We start from the raw sequence: 19,999 nt of genomic DNA on the forward strand, positions 1-19,999 counted from the left end.
CATGAGGAGGATGACAAGAAGAAGTATCTCTATGATTATGATGCACGAGATTTCGTCCATGGATTCTCGCTCTTTCAGATTCGCTATTCTTTGGTGTGGACAAAGAGAGGCAGCGAGATGGTGAATATGCAGTTTGGTTAACGGACCGGGAGAATAAGATATATAAGTGAAATTATATAGTGTGAGAGTTTTAGGGTTGAATATAAGCCATTTGATGATTGTTGTACGACGACGTATTTGATAGTACACATATTAGGATAAAATGATAACAACATGTTGACTTTACAATGACGTATTTAATACAAACGATAATCATATATTTTATTTATCATTGAATTTTTTTTATATTTTGTTAGGTAATTTTCATGGAAAATTCTATTATAAATTTTTTTACTTTTTTTACTATTATAATATTTAATTATTTTTTGAGTTATTTCTTTCCCGAAGTAAAACGAGGGTATCTTTCTAGTATTTCGTATATAATGCATAATCTCCAATCTTATCACTTCCCATTTCTGAAGTTCAGCGGGAAAGAAAGGAAGAACAAAGTTTAGGGGCCAAGTATGTAATCTACCGCAATTTCTTATACATTTGCCATTCATACACTGACACGTCGTAGCTTCAATGTCTTCTAATGGTATAACCTGCAGAGGATTCTAACTTCCAAAACCCAATCCAAAAACCCTTTATTCATTTGAGAGCATTTTCCTTCCTTTTCTCACTTCTCAAACACTCTTCTTCCTATGGCCACTAACAGCACTCTGCAACTACTCTCTCCGCTCCCTTTCACCTCCAGAGCTTCACTTTTAACCTCCGCCACCTGCGTCTACACTATTCCATTCGTATCCTCTTCAAAATTCAGGCCTATTTCATATAATTTCCCCAAACCTTTCAAAGCCCCAACTAAATTTATTCCCAAAGCCGATGATGGCGACGGAGATGAAGTTGGGCCCGATGATTACGACATGGACGAAGAAGAAGTGGAGGAGATGGACAACAAGAAGGACTTCGACCTCGATTATGAATCTTCATCCGTTGCAACTGCAGTGTTTGGAGCTGCAGATGAGGACATTACCATGGTGGATAGCAAGAGTTTTGTGCCCATACATGGGTGGGATTCTGAAAAGATTGTTGATTACCGGATTGATGAGGAGGAGTTTCACAAATTTAGCTTGATGGATTGTGATTTCTTCATAAGGAAGCCGCCTGACCCGGATGATGATGTTTATGATTTTAGGGAGGTTAGTAGAGCTCTGCTTTTATTTTTGTTAGAATTTTGTTGCTTATCTCTGCATGATTTTTCATCCATATTTTGGTTGTCAATTTTTTTCTTTCTTTCGTTTGCTGCAGATGTATGTTACTCCGCCGGACACTGATATTTATGCTATACCGAGGATCCTCGCTCCAATGCCGGAAAAGGTAACAATACATTGTTACTAGTGTATTTATGGCTATTTGGTTAATCAAAACAGGAGCATTTGGTGAAATGCTTTCTGTTTGGTATGCTGATATGCAATTTCAAGAGCATGGCCATGTCATATTAAAGAAATCTTCTTTTTAGATGCCAATAGCTTCTATATAAGCTTGGTTCTTACTTCTGAACTATGTTGCACGGAAACTCTTTTTCATTAGCGTTTCCGCGTTTCCTATCCATTTCCGTTTCATTTCTTTTCTGTTTCCATTGCCGTTTCCTAGCTAATTTATCTTAGGAATAACGTTTCCCGTGTCAGTTTCCATTTCGTTTATAGTTTCCGTTTCTGTGCAACATAGCTTCTGAAAATGGGCGCGAAAGAAGAAGTGATTTTTTGATTGGTCGCAAGAGCCCTTGTCATGCCTAACAATGTCACTAGTATTTTAGCAAAAATGCATTTCTTGTCTCTGATGTGTAGATGGCACTGTTGGTATAATTACTGGAACAGTAGGAGATCATGAAATGTGGATATTATCATGTGTAATCCATTGTGAAATGGACAACAAAATAGTGTTTGTTTTTGCTGCTCGAATTTATTAATATGTATGCATTTCATGGCTCAATATTTATTTCTGTCACCTATTTATGACTGTTTTCCTTTCATTGAAAAACTTAACAGTACATCCGCTGCGCAATGAGTGATTATGGACGATATAATGTAACAGAACCACCTATTGATGCACCTCGAGATCCAATGTACAAATCTGAGAGGGAGATTTTGAAGGTATTATTGATTCGTTGGTGTAAATTACCCATCTTAACACATGCTGGTTATGGTTTGAATTTTCTGATCTGTTTTCCCCTTCACCCCATGTTTTTCATAAAAATTTATGCAATATTGTTGCCCTGCGGGAACTTTCATTCTTTTGCTGATCTATATCTAATAATTGGTGGACTAAGATAGCAATGGCCCTCATGAGCCTATTACCTATTATCGAGCTCAAGTATCATATTTCGAAGAGAATGGTTATTGCATTCATCCTAACATCTGCAAAAGTTAGCAACTTGTGAGAAATAATTTGTCCTGGTGTCAATGTTTCTTTGCTGTTAGCATTATGGATTGGTGATGGACAGCTTTGTGGCATTTCCTAGCGGGTTCCAGTCAGCCAGTTATTTCAGAAACCTTATGTTGTCACCAATAGATTTGCCAATTTGATTTTCATTTTTCTTTCAGTTTCTTTTTATAGACTATTGGCCCTTAGATATCTACTGTATAGAAATTGATTAACCAGTGAATTTATTTTTCAGCCAATTATCTCAACCCTATTTTGCATTTTTTTTTTCAGATTTTAGAACTATAAGCCCTTAGTTATCTATTGTATAGAAATTGAAGCTTTTTGCAGATTTTTGGAGGCATAAGACAGTATTAGGAGGAAGTGAAAATAATAACTAGAATTAATCTGCTAAAAGCTGGAAACTCTTCCAGAAAATTGGTGTCATTGAATGAAAAGAATGCATATCCTTGACAGCATATTTAACAGAAAGTGGAAATAAATGCATCAAGTAAAGCAATAGCATAGAAGGGAATAGCATGTTCACAAACAAAAACTTGAGCATTCATGGAAAACCAGTAATTTTTATGAAGCCAGCAAATCATATTCAATCCAAGCCATGCAAAGTTAGATGGACTAAAGTTATTAACTACAGTGCTGTTCAGAGAACCCTAATCTGTTTATAAAATAATAAAAATGATGAGATTGGCATGTAAGCTATAGTCTTTTATTTTTACAATGTACATGTGCTAAAGAAGGTTATTGTCGATAGCTGCATAGCCGTTCCTTACTTTTTGAGGAGATATGTAACATGTGTAGTCGGTTATAGAGTCAGTGTTGTTACAAAATGCAGAAGTTTCCCCCATCTGATGGGTAAATTAGTGATTATTTCTAAATTAGCTGCAGATGTAAAATCATCATACACCTTGTAGTCATTCTTTTCAAAATAATTCAATGTTCATTAGGCAACACCTCACTAGTTTAACTTTCTGTTACAGATTTTCTTGACAAAGCATTACAGGAACAGGAGATATGGTGATCCTGAATTTGTGCTTGATTTTGAGGAGATATACGTTATTGATTCTAAGACAAAGTCAATAACCAGAGCAAAAGTCATGGTGAGCAATTTAATTGTAGCTGTTTTTGATCTAAATACAGGTTTGCCTTTCAAATTGTGGTAAATTCATCTATATATACGTGAACATATGTATTATCTATGGTCATGGTTATACAACAAAACATGGTGATTTGCAAGTCACTGGAAAGTGTGCCAATTTGAGGGTGACATAGCTCTAGGATAGTAAAACTTAAGGTTTTCTTTATCCTATCAAACCACACATATTTTAATAATTGAAGACATCACCATTATGTTTCCTCTAGCTCAATTGCATTTACTGGAAATTCTTCCTAGTTCATAAGGGGTTTGTGGAAACCTATGTTGCATGGAAAACTTTGATTTTAAACCGTTTCACATTTCTGAAACTGAAGCTCTCGGAAACTTATACTGAACATTTCGAGTCATGTTTCTGTAATTTTGACCAGGAGGATTCTATTAGTAGAGGAATTGTACTCTTTTTTCACGTTGCTTGATAGTTTGACATGACATGATTATTGTGAAGGCTTAACACATATCCAGCTCCTTCAACTTGCATTCAAACGGTTAATGACCCTCTAAACTTTCAAAATAACTTTTTGGCCCCTCAACTTGCTTACATTGCCATGGCTAACCCCTTCTTTCCACATGGTGGTACCACACACTCTGCGTGCCACTGACAGTTTAAGCAAGTTGAGGTGGCAGAAAGTTGTTTAAATAAGTTGAGGCGGCAGGAAGAAGTCACTTTAAGTAAGTTCGGATGGCAGAAAAGTCGTTTTAAGTAAGTTGGGGTGGCAGAAAAGTCGTTTCAAGCAATTTTAGGTGGCAGAAAGGTCATTTTAAAAGTGTAGGAGGGTCATTAGGCATTTGAGTGCAAGTTGGAGGGGTTAAGTAATGTATTAAGCCTATCGTGAATGGAAATGTTTGCATTATGTAATTATACGCATTTCCAAAGGATAGTAATTGTCCCATACTTTATTTTATCTCTGTTGATCTTTTTGAATCAATTGCAGTGTTTTTATATTTTTGTTAATCTATATTGCTTATGTGTTCATATGCTGTTCCAGGTCACAGTTCCTGGAGGAAGAAGTAGAGATAGAAAGAGTGACTTGCTTGTAATACGTGATAATGGAGACTCCTTCAAAATTATTCATTCGGTGACTGATTAACTATCCCTAATCTAAATTACTACTCCCTCTGATGTTCTCTGGTATGAATTTTGCTGATTGAAAATTGATTGCAGAGTGAAAGAGATGATGCGACAACTGTTATACAAAGGGAAGAATGGAATAAGACCAGAAAAGACATGGAGAAACATCTCAGAAAGCTTCGTGACTTCGACGTTTCAAATTGGTTCTAGTCGTAACATGAGCAGAAAGCAGATGCTTCAACAACTTAAGCATCATATTGAATATGGAATGGGATGCAGAAGCATGGTCAAAAGACATGAGCAGAAGCTGATGGAAGATGAACTAACTTCATTTGAGCTAATACCACCCTGATTATAAACCGGATTCTCGTGGATATGCTGAATCAGCATTATGTTTTTGGGCATTCACCTGGAAGAAGATGATTTGGTATGCATTTCTTACACATAATGTCTGGGACCAACAAACTATTTTGGCGGGTGCAGTATCTCGTTTGGTGCACTTGGGTTCCTGCTATGATTTGTCTGTAACTATTCAATTGTATGCCTGCTCTTGCTTTTTTTGCAGCTGTAGTTTGAGCAGATAAGGAAATGGTAATATCTTAAGTAGGATCAACAAGTTCAAGGAAATTTACTGGCGTGAGTAGGGGGTAAATTGCACCCAGAGTTAATGTATTCTGTTTCATAAAAGTTACTCACCTTTATTTTCCTTGAATAAAATTATTGAAGTTAACATTTGATTTCAATAAAGTCAAGTATAATGAAATGTTGATGTGTTATAGAAGATGGTTGATTTTATGTCAACTAAGAGTCAAGGTTGATTTTATGCCAACTAAGAGTCAAGTTGGATAAGGATGTAAGCAAATTTTATTTTTAAAATTTGAGGCACATGTGATTTCAGAGATTATGTAATTTCAATCATAAAAGTTAGACACTTCTAGTATGACTCATAATTGGCATATAATTAACTCTTTTATGTGAAAATTAATGAGTTTATATATATATATATATATATATATATATATATATATGTCAAAATAACTTTATTAATAAAAGAAAATGAAATTTGTGAAATTCCTTCAATTTTATGCTACTGCCAACAAGTATGACGTTGCTTTGATCTTTTGAAAAATAATGTTGTGTGGAATAATAAAGTGTCACATAATCAGTTAGGTTAATGACTGAAAGGCTCGTCAAGGCAGATCTCTTGACAGATCTGAAATTGGGGCCGTTTAGGAGAAGCCTTTTAGATGGTGCAGTTAAATGTAATATTGACACTATAATTTTCTAAGATGTTGGGAAATGTGGCTCTCGCATTGTGTTGTGTATAATGAAGACAAGTTGTTGGGGTGTTTTAGTCCTTGCATTGAGGGAGTTTTTGATGTTAGTGACACTTAGGAGCACAAAAGTATATACCATCTGCTTATACGGGGAATAATGAAATAGGAATAAAGATTCCTGCAGAACGGGGACGGGAATACTCCTAATGGGAATAAGGATTCATACGGAACGTGGACGGAAACAATCCTTGTTTAGGTTTCAGGAACAGAGACAGAGAATTCCCATAAATTGGAGAGTGGGAATGGAGAATAATTTGAGCCGTCTCGTTTACATCTCTCATTATTTATAATTGCTTCCTCTCATTTACGGTGCCTTTGATTTTTTTTTTTAATTTAATAAAATTTGATGTAATTTCTTTCATGATTAAAGAAAGAAATCATATCCCTCAACCCAAAGGTACCAACTCTTTTCAATCTAATGAATGCATTTCTTTTATTTTCTTAATTTTTTTTTTTTGATGAACCTTAATTTTTCTTTTCATTTGCTAGTTGCTACTTACATGAAAATGTTTATTACTGGGTGCATATATAGCAATATTCTCCTTTTCTTTGAGGGGGCAACAAAACACTTCGACTGTATTAATATAGATTGATTTCTTCAGTAGTGTTCTTGATCAAATTAGGATCCATCTTCCACATATACCGATAATTTTTCTAAATTTACCCTTTCCGTGATCCATCAATTGATCGGATATATCACAAGTATGTGATATATATATCTAATCGAATATGTCACAAGTATGAGATAGGGCATATATATAATTTATAGGAAATTTTTTATTATATATTTATAGCATCATGTTATCCATGCGCCAGACTAATAATTTAATGTTATGTTACATTTTAAACAATAAAAATATTAACAATGCATAATTAATTCTTTTATATAAAATTTTAGACCTTAAAAAATAAATTCCAAACCCATCTCTAACAAAAATTTTAGATCCTAAATTATAAATCCAAAACTCTAAACTATATGATATGACATCAAATTATATTAATCAGCATCAGATAATATGGTGCGTCAGGCGTATAGTAGATATTTTTTAATTTACACGGATTAAATCCCCAATATCAAAAACAACAATCTATTAGATACAGATTTGACTCCATTCGAGTAATGACGAAAATACATAAATCACTATATAAGAAGAATGCACTATATGACTTATTCGTCTTTTTGCACAAACCGCTATTATCAATCAGCTAATTTTTACCAAACAGGTCTACACAAACAGCTAGTCAAATCAGCTAATGTAATCAGCTAACGGCCCTGTTTGGGAATTAGCTGTTAGCTGTTAGCTGATTACATTAGCTGATTTGATTAGCTGTTTGTGTAGACCTGTTTGGTAAAAATTAGCTGATTGATAATAGCGGTTTGTGCAAAAAGACGAATAAGGGCATTAATTTTGACGTAAGAGAAAATGGAGTCTATCTATTAGGGTTAAAGAAGTCCATTAATTTTAATATTACAAAACGCTAATTGAAAAAGCTCATTTTAAGAGCTTTTTCTAAATTAGCGTTTTCATCCCAAAACTCTCTTCCAAACTTCTATCCACCAAACACTCCAATTAGCGGTTTCAGTGGTCAAACCTCTAAAGTTGGTCAAAACCGCTCTTTTTATCCCAAAACGCTCTTTACCAAACAGGACCAACATCTAACAGCTAATGTAATCAGCTAAATAACTAATTTCCAAACAAGGCCAACTCATCAAAGTCTGGATGCTGGATACTTGGCGGAAAACTCGGTCGGTGATAACCAAATTTTTTATTTTTAGTATTTAGGTTGTATTATCTGGGCTAAACTTAGAGCACATGTGGTCTGAAGGTATTTTTGTAATTTCCGTTATCCATCCAAAGGTCATTTTCATTTAAGGGTATTTTTGTATTTTTTTCATAAATTCCATTTTAGAAATTATTATTTTTATGTAAAATAAAAAGAAAAGGAAAGCAAGTGGGAATCAACATGAAGAAATCATGGGCGAAAGTTACAAAAAGAAGTGGACAGAAGTTAAGCAAGTGAGAAGGTGAAGAAACTTTACGTAACATGTTCTAACAAATTTTAAGGAACAATTATTTCTCAATAGTCCCGGTTTATTGGACCTTACTGATAAAAATATGATAATTGTGCACTTTCTTTCCTTAAACCAATCATCTTCCAAATGAGGTAGCATGTTTTTTTTTTTTTTTAATTATGGGTCCATGGTCCACCGTAGAAGTTCTCCTATAAATAAACCTTAGACATCATTTACAACCCCTAACCAATTCAAGAATGAAACCAATAGACCTAGAAGTTTTTAAAACAACAAAAGATCTAAGAGTCCGTTTGGTATGCCGTAATGCAATGTAATGTAATCAAAGTCGTAATGTAATCAAAGTGTTGTAATGTAATAGAATGGAATAGTGATTCTATTACCATGTTTGGTTGACAATTATGATGTAATGTAATAACTATTATAATACTTATATTTTCCTAATTAAATGTAATCATAAAATTTTATTTACATAATTAAAATCACGAAAAATGTAAAAAATCGAATCAAAATCAAATACAAAATTAGATTAACCGAAATCAATAAATTAGTATATAGTTTTTCGCTTTTTCATATTTTTTTACATTTTTCTCGTTTCTTTTAATTTCCATTTCAACATTTTTCACCGTTTTTATATTTTCTCATTTTCCGGTTTTTCATTTTTCGCATATTTTCGATTTTTCGGTTTTTCTTCATTTTTCTCGTTTTCAATTTTCATGTTTTTCTACTTTTTGCGTTTTTACAAGAATGAGAGGTGATATTTGAGAAATGAGAGGTGAAATGAGAATGTAATGAGAATTCAAGTCATTTTTCTATGTAATGGGGATTACAAGATTTCTTCAATAAAATTTAATTCAATGTTTTCTCATTCCATTACAATGAAATTATAACATGTAGCCAAACATGGTAATGAGCCTTCAATGTAATGGTCATTCCATTACGAAGATCATTACATCTTACCAAACGGCACCTAAGATCTTTAGATTTAGTTTAGTCAATTCACTTCTCCTTAACATCGAGTTAACCTCTCCTTAAGCACTCATTTATATTTTCTTATAAGTCATTTACTTTTTAAGCTCAGTCTACAATATTTCTTTCACATTTTTAATACAAATATGTGTTTTTTATGTTTATTTTTTTCGTTTAATTAAATCTTATGCTAAGACGAGATTAATTACAAACCAAGTCGTTTCATCATTTTGACATTCATAATTAACAATCATCCGATTGAAAGTCAAAGCGTACACTTTACTTTTTCAGCAAATCATTTATTTTTCTAACAATTAGTAAATTTAAATAACGCGTTTTGAAATTTCGATACAAAATTTGAGACACGCTTACAAATTTCCTTTATTTTCAAAAAGGCAGAAACGCTATCATTTTGCAAGTAAACATAGAGACTTCATCAAGAAATTAATAAGAAATCCTTATAGCACATTTTTCCCGACATTCTCTTAAGTCTCTTAAGGCCAAATGATCCTATCTATCAATTTAAAAGTAAAATTACACCATGACCCTTCAATTTTAGCCTCACTTTCTTTACGATTCCTAAAACTTTAAAACCGGACATAAAAGTTCCCAAACATTGCTATGTCCATTGTAAAAGTAAACAATCCTTAAAATAATGTTGTTTAACCACCCTTCTAATGGAACCACGTTTTCGATTTTCTAAATCATAATTTTCGGAGAATTCCCTTTCTAAATAACTATTTTCTTTCTGCTAACTAAACAATAACTAAATTACTTCAAAATTAAATAATTAAAAAAATTAAAGTTGTTTATAACTATTGAAGAAGTTAAATATTAAAAGACTTTTATATTAGTAAAGGATTTATGTCCTATTTTTGAAATTAAAAGATCATAAATTTAATTTACCCATCAATTTAACCTTTTTAACTCAAATTATTTTTTCCAGTATGCCTCCACTTTAATCGCGGTAGAAGAATAACTTGCAACTGTAATTTGTCTAGTATTGTTTTTGTTATCATTATTATTTTTAAGAGAAAAAAGCACTTTATTAAAATTAAGCACCCACGTCCTTACATAAAGCACTATGTAAGAAATTAGAAACACAAAAAGCAACAAAAAGAATTAGTATTGGAGCAAGAATGACGAACTAACTCATGAGTAACTCTGTTCGCTAATCGAGGAACAAACCTCATCAAATAAGTCTAGCGATTATGAAGAAGTTTCTTAATGTCTTGAACTACTCTACCATACTCCATAAATTAACCGACTATTCACAACTCTTTTGCATCAACTTCAAAATCGATATTGTTGTAGCCTAAGGAAAATATCCAAACAATACTGTCTCCTAACGCCAATGCTTCAGCCAGTTTGGGCGATAACAAGCCATTCGAGACCAAGCTAGAAACACGCCCTTATGATTACGTAAAACAACACCCATACCAAACGAGAGGAGGTCTGAAAAATAGTTGCGTCTACATTGCATGTCACCCGCCCTTCTACTGGGTTTCTCCAAAAATTTTGTCTCTGTTCACTGTTCTGATCCTCAATCATCTTAGATTCAATATTGGCCCTCTGCCCTTGTCGTCAATCATGTAAAAACTGCATTGAGCTTCTTACGCTGTCTTTGGGATTCTGACACGACTTTGACCAAAGATAAGCATTCCTTTGTGTCCAGATAACCACAACGAAACACATACAGATTCCGGATTCGCTGCTTCACATGGATCAATAAACTAATATTCGACTTGCTCCCATTAATAATTGGTAACTAAACTGCTGTCCGATCGCGTACGAACATCCCGCAAAGAGATGCCAAGCGTGTCCAACGCCGTTCGTACATAGAGGTATCCAATTAGAACATTAACATGCTTTCCAATGAGGCAATTCAATTAGGCAATGTCTTTGTAGCAAATCCAAAGGAAAAACTTTTAAGGGAAAGACTAAGTTCCATATATTTATACATCCTTTTCGGCTCTGCACCATTGCTATGGTCAGATTCAATAATCCGATCCCTGGCTTTTGATGAGTACAACCCGTCCTTCGAGAAATGCCAAATGAGAAAGTCATTATTATTATAAAGAGTAATTTTTTTTTGGCGGGTAATTAAAGAGAGGATAGGGTAGGGTTTATGAAATGGATTGATTAGGTTACTGTTTTATTGCAATTGACGACAGTTATAATCATTTCCTGTCTTCAATCCTAAACCGTAAATTCATCCATTAATTAGAACATTACAAAAACCAAGAGTTAATAGAAGAAAAACTACCGAACCCAAATCAAATCAGTTGGGTTGATTTGAATCTTTCAAATTACCCAAAAAGCAACCTTCCTCTTCTGTATCACTAAGAAAGCTTCACATCTTCAAACTCAAAATAGCATTCTATCTTCTGTCATTTCTTCTCTTTCTCTCTTTTTATAACCATCACAACTTTCTCCCTTTATTTTTCAATTCAGAACAAAAAAGAAAGCTTTGAGCTTTTTCAAAGATGGGCAGAGGCAAGATTGAGATTAAGAAAATTGAGAACGTAACCAACAGACAAGTTACTTATTCAAAGAGAAAAAATGGGATTATAAAAAAGGCTGGTGAGATCAGTGTTTTGTGTGATGCTCAGGTTTCTCTCCTCATTTTCTCTAGTTCTGGGAAGATCCATGATTATTTCAGCCCCAATGCACCGTATGTGTTTTCTCAACTTCAATTTCACTTCAATTGTATAAATTTTTTCCTGATTTTTGATTGTTTTTGTGAAGGTTGGCTCAGTTTTTGGAAGATTATCAGAATAAAACTAATAACAAACTCTGGGATGCTGAACATGAGGTGGGTTTTTCATTTTTTGGTGAAAATTTTGGTTTTTTTTTGCTAAAATTGTGATAGAAACATAAATGGATGAGGTGGGTTTTTCATTTTTTGGTGAAAAAATGATTTTTCAGTTAAAAGTTTTGATCTTTTTGGCTAAACATATGATAGAAACATAAATTCTTGTTTCTGTGAACAGATCTAGAAATGGAATCTCTATCTTTGTTCATGGAAGTATATATATTTTATGTTTTTGTTTCATGACTATGGTATGAAGCTGAATAGATCTGGTAAAAAAGAAGACTTCTTTATGCTTGTTTGAAAGAACAAATTATGAGATCAGAAGCAAGTGAAAGTTATGTCCAGAAATAGAATTTCCTCTTTTGATTAACCATCACCTATGTTGCACGGAAACTAAAAGTAAACCGAAAATATACACTAGAAAACGTTATTTCTAAATTACCGTCTTCAAAACATAATTAGGAAACAGAAATGGACACAAAAAGCTGAAACGCTAATAAAAAGTAGTTTCCGTGCAACATAAACTAACCCTTAAGAAGGAGAAGAAAATTAATCTATTAGGTTGTTGTCATTTTTTCACAGATATTAATTTACTATCTTCATTATCCATAAAATATACTTAACATTTAGGGTTTCTTGTTTGAAAAAAAACACACAGAGCCTGAAGAATGAAATTGATAGAATCAAGAAAGAGAATGACAACATGGAGATTGAGCTCAGGTAAATCTTCTTTCACTAACAAGTTGTTCGTTGTAGCGATAAAAAAACGCGTTCTTCCCCCTTAAGCAAGGTCTCGGGTTCGAGTTTTGTATATTTTTCAGGCACTTGAAAGGGTTGGATATTGGTTCAATGCACTACTTGGAGCTGATGGACATAGAAAGAAGCCTTGAACAAGGCCTTGATGGTATCTCTAAGCAAAGGGTTAGCTTAATAATTATCACCCTAATCTTAATTTCTTCTTCACTTAATTAAAGTTGTGATCTTTTGAATAATCCCCCTTTTTTATTTCTTGTGACAGATTGAGCTCCGCAGGATAATGGATGAAAATGTATGTATAAATATTTAAATCAGTCCATTTTATTTAGGTCTTCTTGATTAACAATCTTATGAACTTTATGTTCCAAATTTTAAATTTTCAGGTTGAAAATTTGGAGGAAGAAAATAACCGTCTCATCTTTGAACTGGTATAGTCTCATTCCTTGTTCATTTTATACTATTCTGTGTATCAGTGATTTTCACCTGGATAGTGTCTGATTAAATAAATTTGGAAATGCAGCAACAAAAGGAGATGGCTGAGGAAGAGAAAATGATGGAAAATCAAAATCCATATCATCAATATCCAGTGAATGTGAATATGAATATGAAAGAGTACAATTCACCAGCTATGGCTACTATGCCTTTTGCATTTCGTATACAGCCTATTCAACCTAACTTGCGAGAAAGGATGTGACCTTCTTCACCATTTGGGGTTATCACTTCTAAGATTATGTATTCATTATGTTCTGATTCTGAACCACCATTGAAATTTATGGTCACCATGACCATATATATATGTATGCCTATTTGTGTGCTTCTTAGTGTTTTGCATAATGTAATGTTATCAATTAAGAAAAAAGTATGACTCGTTTCATTTAGGCTTTGATTCTACTCAACTTGATTCAAAAATTTGATTGAACTTCTCCATATGACAGAGCAAGAGAGAATTTGAAAAATGTAGATCATTTTAAACAAGTTTTGGGAGGGGTTAATAGATCATGGTGAGTAAATTCGAGGGGCAATAAGATCACTTTAAACAAATTCAGGTGGACAATATGTCATTTTAAGTAAGTTTATAGGGCTAACGATACACTCCTTAAATTTAAAGGACCAGTCGGTTTTTAGAAAAAAATTCAAGGGACCTTTATTAACCCTTTCATTTACGCTAGAAATTGCAATTATCATAGTACCAAAATTAGAATTTTGTAAATGAAAAAAACAATCATGTTTATACTTTAAGGTGGAGAGAATGAACATTAAAATAGCGCATAAATATCCAAAAATTTCCAATTAATCCCTTTTGATCCATCTATGTCCTAATTTTTTGGTATTTTCATCGTTTTCCCTTTATTCACCTGGTCATGTCCCTGCGATTTGGATGTCCGCCTTCCGTATTTTTCGCTAGAGCATCAATGACGTCTTCTAAATTTACATATTTAACAAAGGTTTAGTGAGACTGTGTGAGGTTATCATGAAGAGGCTTTATGCTCCTCTTTCGGACATCGTGGAGATCAGTACTTAACATTTGGATTGCTCTTACAAACCATTCCACAAACAAGTCTCTAAGACGCCGAAATTAATTTATAGATCCAGCTACTAGCTCTCTATACCACTCATACCAAAATAGTAGGGAATATTATACAAATTATGGCATCGTCCTGAGTGTACAGGTTCATCATGTTTATGAATGTTGTGTAGTGCTCATTCAGATCCTCTACACCCGAGTAGTGAGGCGTGTGAGAAGTTTTAGAATACACGAGAAAATGAGTGTCAATACGATGTAAAAAAGGAGTGTGAGATGGTATTTTGCAGCCTACCATTCCCTCGAGTGCACTTTTATCCAGGAAACGTTCCCGGTTTAAGTTCTTTCATTGTTATCTCCCGAACTAGTATATTATCTGTTATTTCTTTATGATTTCTTCGTTGAGCACTTTGTTTTTCATTTTAAAGTGCCATTTAGGCTTGTCTTTCATTCCCCTTTCGCATGCTCAAGAGAAGATGTTTACCTTTGGTTAAATAACCTTATAAATATTGGTTCTCTTGTTGTAATTGCATTTGTGCTTGAGTTTCCTACATCTTTTATAATGTGGCAAGTAGTATAGCATACAGATTTATCATAGAATTTCAAGTTGAGTTAGGCTTCTCTAGTCTATTGTCCTTAAGGTTATGAGTTTTAAGGGCTTGCTCGTCATTTGTTAGGATTCTTTCTCCCCAGGCATCTTTTAAGCCATCTAATTAAGAGGTGGGTCTTTTTTAGAAAGACACAATTGTCTTTTCATATTTTTAAAAAATGTTAAAGGCATGAAAACTGAAGATCATGGAGTAGGTTCAATTCTCACCTCACCAAATGTTTGGATGACCCAAATCTCGGGTTGAGTTCTCCGAGTTTTGATTGATATGTGTTGGGATGGGTCCCATGGGTACACATTTTAATGCCAAAGGTAGTAACCAATCGGAGTGAAGAGAATGATATTTGTAATAATTGAGGAGAGAGAAATTAGAGATTATATATTTTTTATAAACTTTGAGTGGTGTTAAAATACTATCTTACCCCTAACTTTGGGGATGGGGCAGTTTCTGTTGTAGATTTTCCTCGTGGGTCTTCTAGAATGGAATGAGTTTCAAGAAGTTGATTAGGACTTTATTTGGATGCAGTCCGAAACATCATATTAATAAATTAAGGTATACGTACAATAAAAACATGTGTTTTTTCCTATTTGCAACACATAAATACATGCTTTAAAAGTTTACAAATAAAGGTTTGAGTTATGTTTAGCAAATAATATATATATTTTTAAATAAAACACTTTATTTGTGATGATATGTCCATAATTGACCTAAGATATATTTATCTTTAAAAATGTAACATCTAAAAATCCACAAAAAAAAAATCATTTCACCCAAATCGTATTCAGACTTTGTAACCCTTCGTATTTAGGAGTAGGATTAAGAAAACGAAATCATTTTCAGTTTAGAGTTGTGAAGAACTTTAAATACCATTTGGATATGGTGTTTTTTGTTGATTTGATAAGTTGTTTTTTTTTATTAAGATAAGTATGTCATTGATCAATTTCTCATCTCTCCTCGGTAACCAACCTTTCAATTAAAAAAATTGATCAATTTCTCATCAATAATATTGTATATGTCATCACAAATTAATGTTATTTCAGATACTATTTTTTTTCCAACTAATCCTTATTTACAAATTTTTAAATTACAAGTTTATGTTTACCCATAACCACATACCTATATTTTTCCTTTACCCATAAACTAATTCACCTAAAAACCTAAGAAGATATGTAAAACCCAAATTAATTTGAGTCATACACCACTATAATTCAACTCTTAAAATCCTTTCTTCCTTTTACACAATGGAAAATAGCCATATGGATCCCAATTTCTTTATTTTTTCTTAAAGAATTAAAAAAAAAAACTTTAACTAATTTTACCAATTCTTGCAAAGTTATCTTGGAAGAAAAGAATAAAAAGGTTAGAATTTGATTGATGGTTTGAAGTGCGATTCCAGACAGTTCCATCATTTAACTTGAAACATAGACATGACAATCACACACTTCAATGTCTCAGTTCCTGATCTGAACCTTGTCCATTTTACGTATCAAACACAACATAGTCTGAACCCTCCTCTTCCTGCCCTAATTTGTCCATTTCCCTTTTTCCTTTTCTAAACCCTAACCCTAAATTCATGAGATTAGACTAACTAGATCCAAAACCCACTGGTTAAACAGGTGAAACAATAACAACCAAACCCAAATCAAACATCTAATCAGATCAGATTTATAAAAAGCAAAAAAACAGATACTTTAAATGTCCATATTTCCCAAAATCAAACCTTTAGTTACTGTCACTATAGAAAGTATTCATAACTTCAAACCCAAAATAGAAACCCTAATTTCTTTCTCTTTTGTACTTCTTTCTTCCATCCACTACCTTATCTCTTCATTTATGATTGTAAGATTCATCATCAGAAGAAGAAGAGAGAGAGTGAAAGTAAGTGAAAGATGGGGAGAGGGAAGATTGAGATCAAGAGAATTGATAATCCGAAGAACAGACATGTTACTTATTCCAAGAGAAAAAATGGGATTATCAAAAAAGCTGAACAGATTTCAATTTTATGTGATGCTAAAGTTTCTCTCTTGATTTTTGGTACTTCTGGCAAGATTCATCAGTATTGCAGTCCCTCCACTAAGTATGTCTTTTAATTTCCGGTTAGTTTTATGTGAATTTATCAAATTTTGATGGTTTGAAATTCCAATTTGTGTAGTTTGGTTGATTTGCTGGATAATTATCAGAAGCTACCAGATAAACCCAGGCTTTGGGATGCTAAACATGAGGTGGGTTTTCATCAGTTTTTATGGCAGATCTAGAAATTTGTTATCTTTTTTTTATTTTTTTACTTGGTTTTCAGGAGCTGAGTAAGGAGATTGATAGAATTAAGAAAGAGAATGACAGCATGAAGATTAAGCTTAGGTAATAATCTTCTTAATCCTTAATTTTTTAAACCCTAAATGTTAATTATGTGAAGATTAATTAGCATATATATAAGAGGTTTTCAGGCACTTGAATGGGGAAGATATCAGTTCATTGCACCACACAGAGCTGCAAGGAATAGAGCAAGTGCTTGAAAATGGGATTGCTGTTGTTCGTGAAAAAAGGGTTAATTCTCATATTTTGAAACTTAAATTAATTAATTATAATCTTGATTTGTTTAATTAATCTCTTGTTTCTTCATTTTTAATTTCTGGTGACAGATGGAGTGCTACGAGATTACAGAGAACAATGTATGTATATTAATCATTTTTATAATTTGAACTTTTAGATTAATTGTTTTTAATGTTATATATAAACTATATATATTTTCAGACAAAGATTTTGGAGGAGGAGCACAGGCATCTCAACTTCTATCTGGTATTAAAGTTTACTTATTATCTTCTTCGCTTAATATCTGCTCCGGAAATTGATGTAATTCTAGCTTGTGTAATGAGGAGAGTGTATATATGTAATGGGAGAGAGTGTTTAGACAATTGGAGATAGTGGTGGATGGAATATTGTAACATCTACTGCGTGTTGGGTCTGGAGTTGGTAGAAGAAACTATAGGGAGGATCCGGGGCCAATCCTGGTGACAAGTCTCGGGGTGACTAATCACTTTACTTATAGTGTTTCTTAAAATGTAGTCAATTAATCACTCGATTGGAAAGAAATAAGCTGCATTCGCCTTAAAATGTTATTATATAACATATTAAAAAGGAATTTCTTACTTTCTCAACTGTAAATATTGTCCTCTCTAATACTAAAACTCCATACCCCGACCTTTGTTGTTTGACTTTCTCAAAGCGCGTGCAACACACTTTTCGCATACAGTTTATTTTTTTTTTGCAATCGAGTGATTAATTTACTACATTATAAGGTATTTTAAGCAAGTTCAGAGGTTATCGGGACACTTTTAAAATTAGAGAGACCAATCAAACTTTTTGGAGAAGTTCACGATATTAATATTAAGTCTATATTATTAATTTTTTTAAGTTTATTTTGATTTGTTTTGGTTATATGAACAGCAACAGCAAGAGATGGCAATGGAAGAAAAGAAGATGCAGAAAATGGAGAATCCATATCATCATCAACAACATACTCTCAACAACTATAATTCTCACATGCCTTTTGCTTTTCCAGTTCAGCCTATTCAGCCCAATCTTCAAGACATCAAGTGACGTCGTTTCTTTCTATCTATCTATCTATCTATCTATCGTGTTTCTTTTAAATCAGGGGTGGAATCACGGAAGAAGGTTTAGGAATGTAATTGTAGCACTCCTAAACCGTCTTTCTAAGCGGAGAGCTGTCTGAAACCATCCCTCGTAAAATAGATTCCGGGTATCCCGGACCTCTATCCATAGTGTTAATTGTCCAGCAAACCTTATTATTAATATTTAAGCTGTTAAGTACTCAATCAGTGGATGTTAATTAAACTAATTTCCCAGTATTGTTTGAAGTTAGATATACTATGATATGTTTTAAAAGAATTATCAATCTTATAAGCAGAGTTTTATATATTCATGTGTTTTTCGGGATTACTTTAAAAAAATGATTTGATAACTACATATTTTTGCTGTTTAAAATATGTACTAATATTTTGGATTTATTATATGCATGCATGAATTTTTAATGGAGTCTAAGAACTTGTATCCTAATTATTATTTTAGTGTAAGGTTGTAAAAAACGCTAGGCGCTAATTGAGCGGATAAGATTCTAGGATTAATTGGAATCTGTCGGGGATGAATTGAATTTGCATTTTTTAATTTTTAATCAATAAATTTTTATATAAATTCAATTAAAATATATATTATAATATCTAAAAATGATAATATAAAATTATTTAATATAGAAAACACATATTTGTAATATACATCTTGAAAGATGTGCAAATATCAATACTTCAACAACAATATCATTGAAACAATTCAAACAAATAAAATATAATGTTCACACATAATATAATTCAGCAAAAGCTATGAAACAATATTCTTAAAGTCTTAAACCATATCATGACAATAAGTACATAACACAATTAAACCAAAATATTTGCAAATAATAAACACAATTCACGAATCATCATACGAGAATATTCAAAAGTGAATTATAACAAAACAAAAAAATTAATAATAAAAAAATGTTTTTGTTCATCATTGCTTACGCGACATCCAGGCGGCCTAGGCGGAGCCAAAGCGACTAAAAATCGCCTAGGAGACTAATCGGAGAAAATCGGTGTGGATTCTCGATTTCAAGAGTCTAGGCGTCCAGACAGCCTAGGTAGAGCCAAAGCGGCCAAAAATTGCCTAGAGATAAAAAAAACAACGCCCAATGGACTATTCAGAGAAAATTTGTGTGAATTCTCGATTTCGAGAGGCTAAGCGATCCGACAACCTTGTTTTTTTTAACAGTGTTCTAATTTAAGAATCAATCAACATGTAGTTGGTAGTATAGGTGTATGAATCTATTTCACATGTGCCTTTTATAATGACAACGCGCTTCCTAGCATGTGGCCACATTCTAATAGGACGATAGTTCTTTATTTAAAAAGTCACCTGTAAGGGATCCCATACCTTATCAATTGACATCTTATCTTAATACAACATCTTAATTTCTCAACTACCTCGATGAAGGAATTACATCATACATAGATGGATGCTTTCATTTTCGATAAGTGTTGCAACATCCTTAACTTCACCTATCAAAATTCTATGTCAGTCGATGCCAAACCACAAAATTAGGTCGAGCTTCGGCTCTTTGGCCCTTGAGCGATCTTTGACTGACCAAAAAGGGGATATCTGATAGCAGACAAATAATCATACCGAACATGTGGACCAACAA

The 19,999-nt window shown here is 33.0% G+C and overlaps 3 protein-coding genes across 3 annotated transcripts; all 3 read left to right on the plus strand.

The window, feature by feature from the left end:
* Positions 1-708: 708 nt before the first annotated feature.
* Positions 709-5,601, plus strand: LOC136201289 (PLASTID TRANSCRIPTIONALLY ACTIVE protein 6, chloroplastic). The gene is made up of 6 exons (XM_065991921.1): positions 709-1,241; positions 1,351-1,419; positions 2,091-2,195; positions 3,462-3,581; positions 4,624-4,713; positions 4,800-5,601. The coding sequence occupies exons 1-6, from the start codon at positions 744-746 to the stop codon at positions 4,914-4,916; spliced, it is 999 nt and encodes a 332-aa protein (XP_065847993.1). The 5' UTR covers positions 709-743; the 3' UTR covers positions 4,917-5,601.
* Positions 5,602-11,329: 5,728 nt separating this feature from the next.
* Positions 11,330-13,469, plus strand: LOC136200721 (floral homeotic protein PMADS 2-like). Its single transcript, XM_065991147.1, has 7 exons — positions 11,330-11,718; positions 11,793-11,859; positions 12,518-12,579; positions 12,681-12,780; positions 12,878-12,907; positions 12,999-13,043; positions 13,136-13,469. Exons 1-7 carry the CDS (start codon positions 11,531-11,533, stop codon positions 13,307-13,309), a joined length of 666 nt encoding a protein of 221 aa, XP_065847219.1. The 5' UTR covers positions 11,330-11,530; the 3' UTR covers positions 13,310-13,469.
* A 3,048-nt stretch (positions 13,470-16,517) lies between these two features.
* On the plus strand, positions 16,518-18,603 carry LOC136200802 (agamous-like MADS-box protein MADS9). Its single transcript, XM_065991256.1, has 7 exons — positions 16,518-16,822; positions 16,898-16,967; positions 17,042-17,103; positions 17,190-17,289; positions 17,385-17,414; positions 17,497-17,541; positions 18,190-18,603. The coding sequence occupies exons 1-7, from the start codon at positions 16,635-16,637 to the stop codon at positions 18,340-18,342; spliced, it is 648 nt and encodes a 215-aa protein (XP_065847328.1). The 5' UTR covers positions 16,518-16,634; the 3' UTR covers positions 18,343-18,603.
* The last annotated feature ends 1,396 nt before the right edge of the window (positions 18,604-19,999 follow it).

The sequence above is a fragment of the Euphorbia lathyris genome, chromosome 7, assembly GCF_963576675.1.
Source record: "Euphorbia lathyris chromosome 7, ddEupLath1.1, whole genome shotgun sequence".
Lineage (NCBI taxonomy): Eukaryota > Viridiplantae > Streptophyta > Magnoliopsida > Malpighiales > Euphorbiaceae > Euphorbia > Euphorbia lathyris.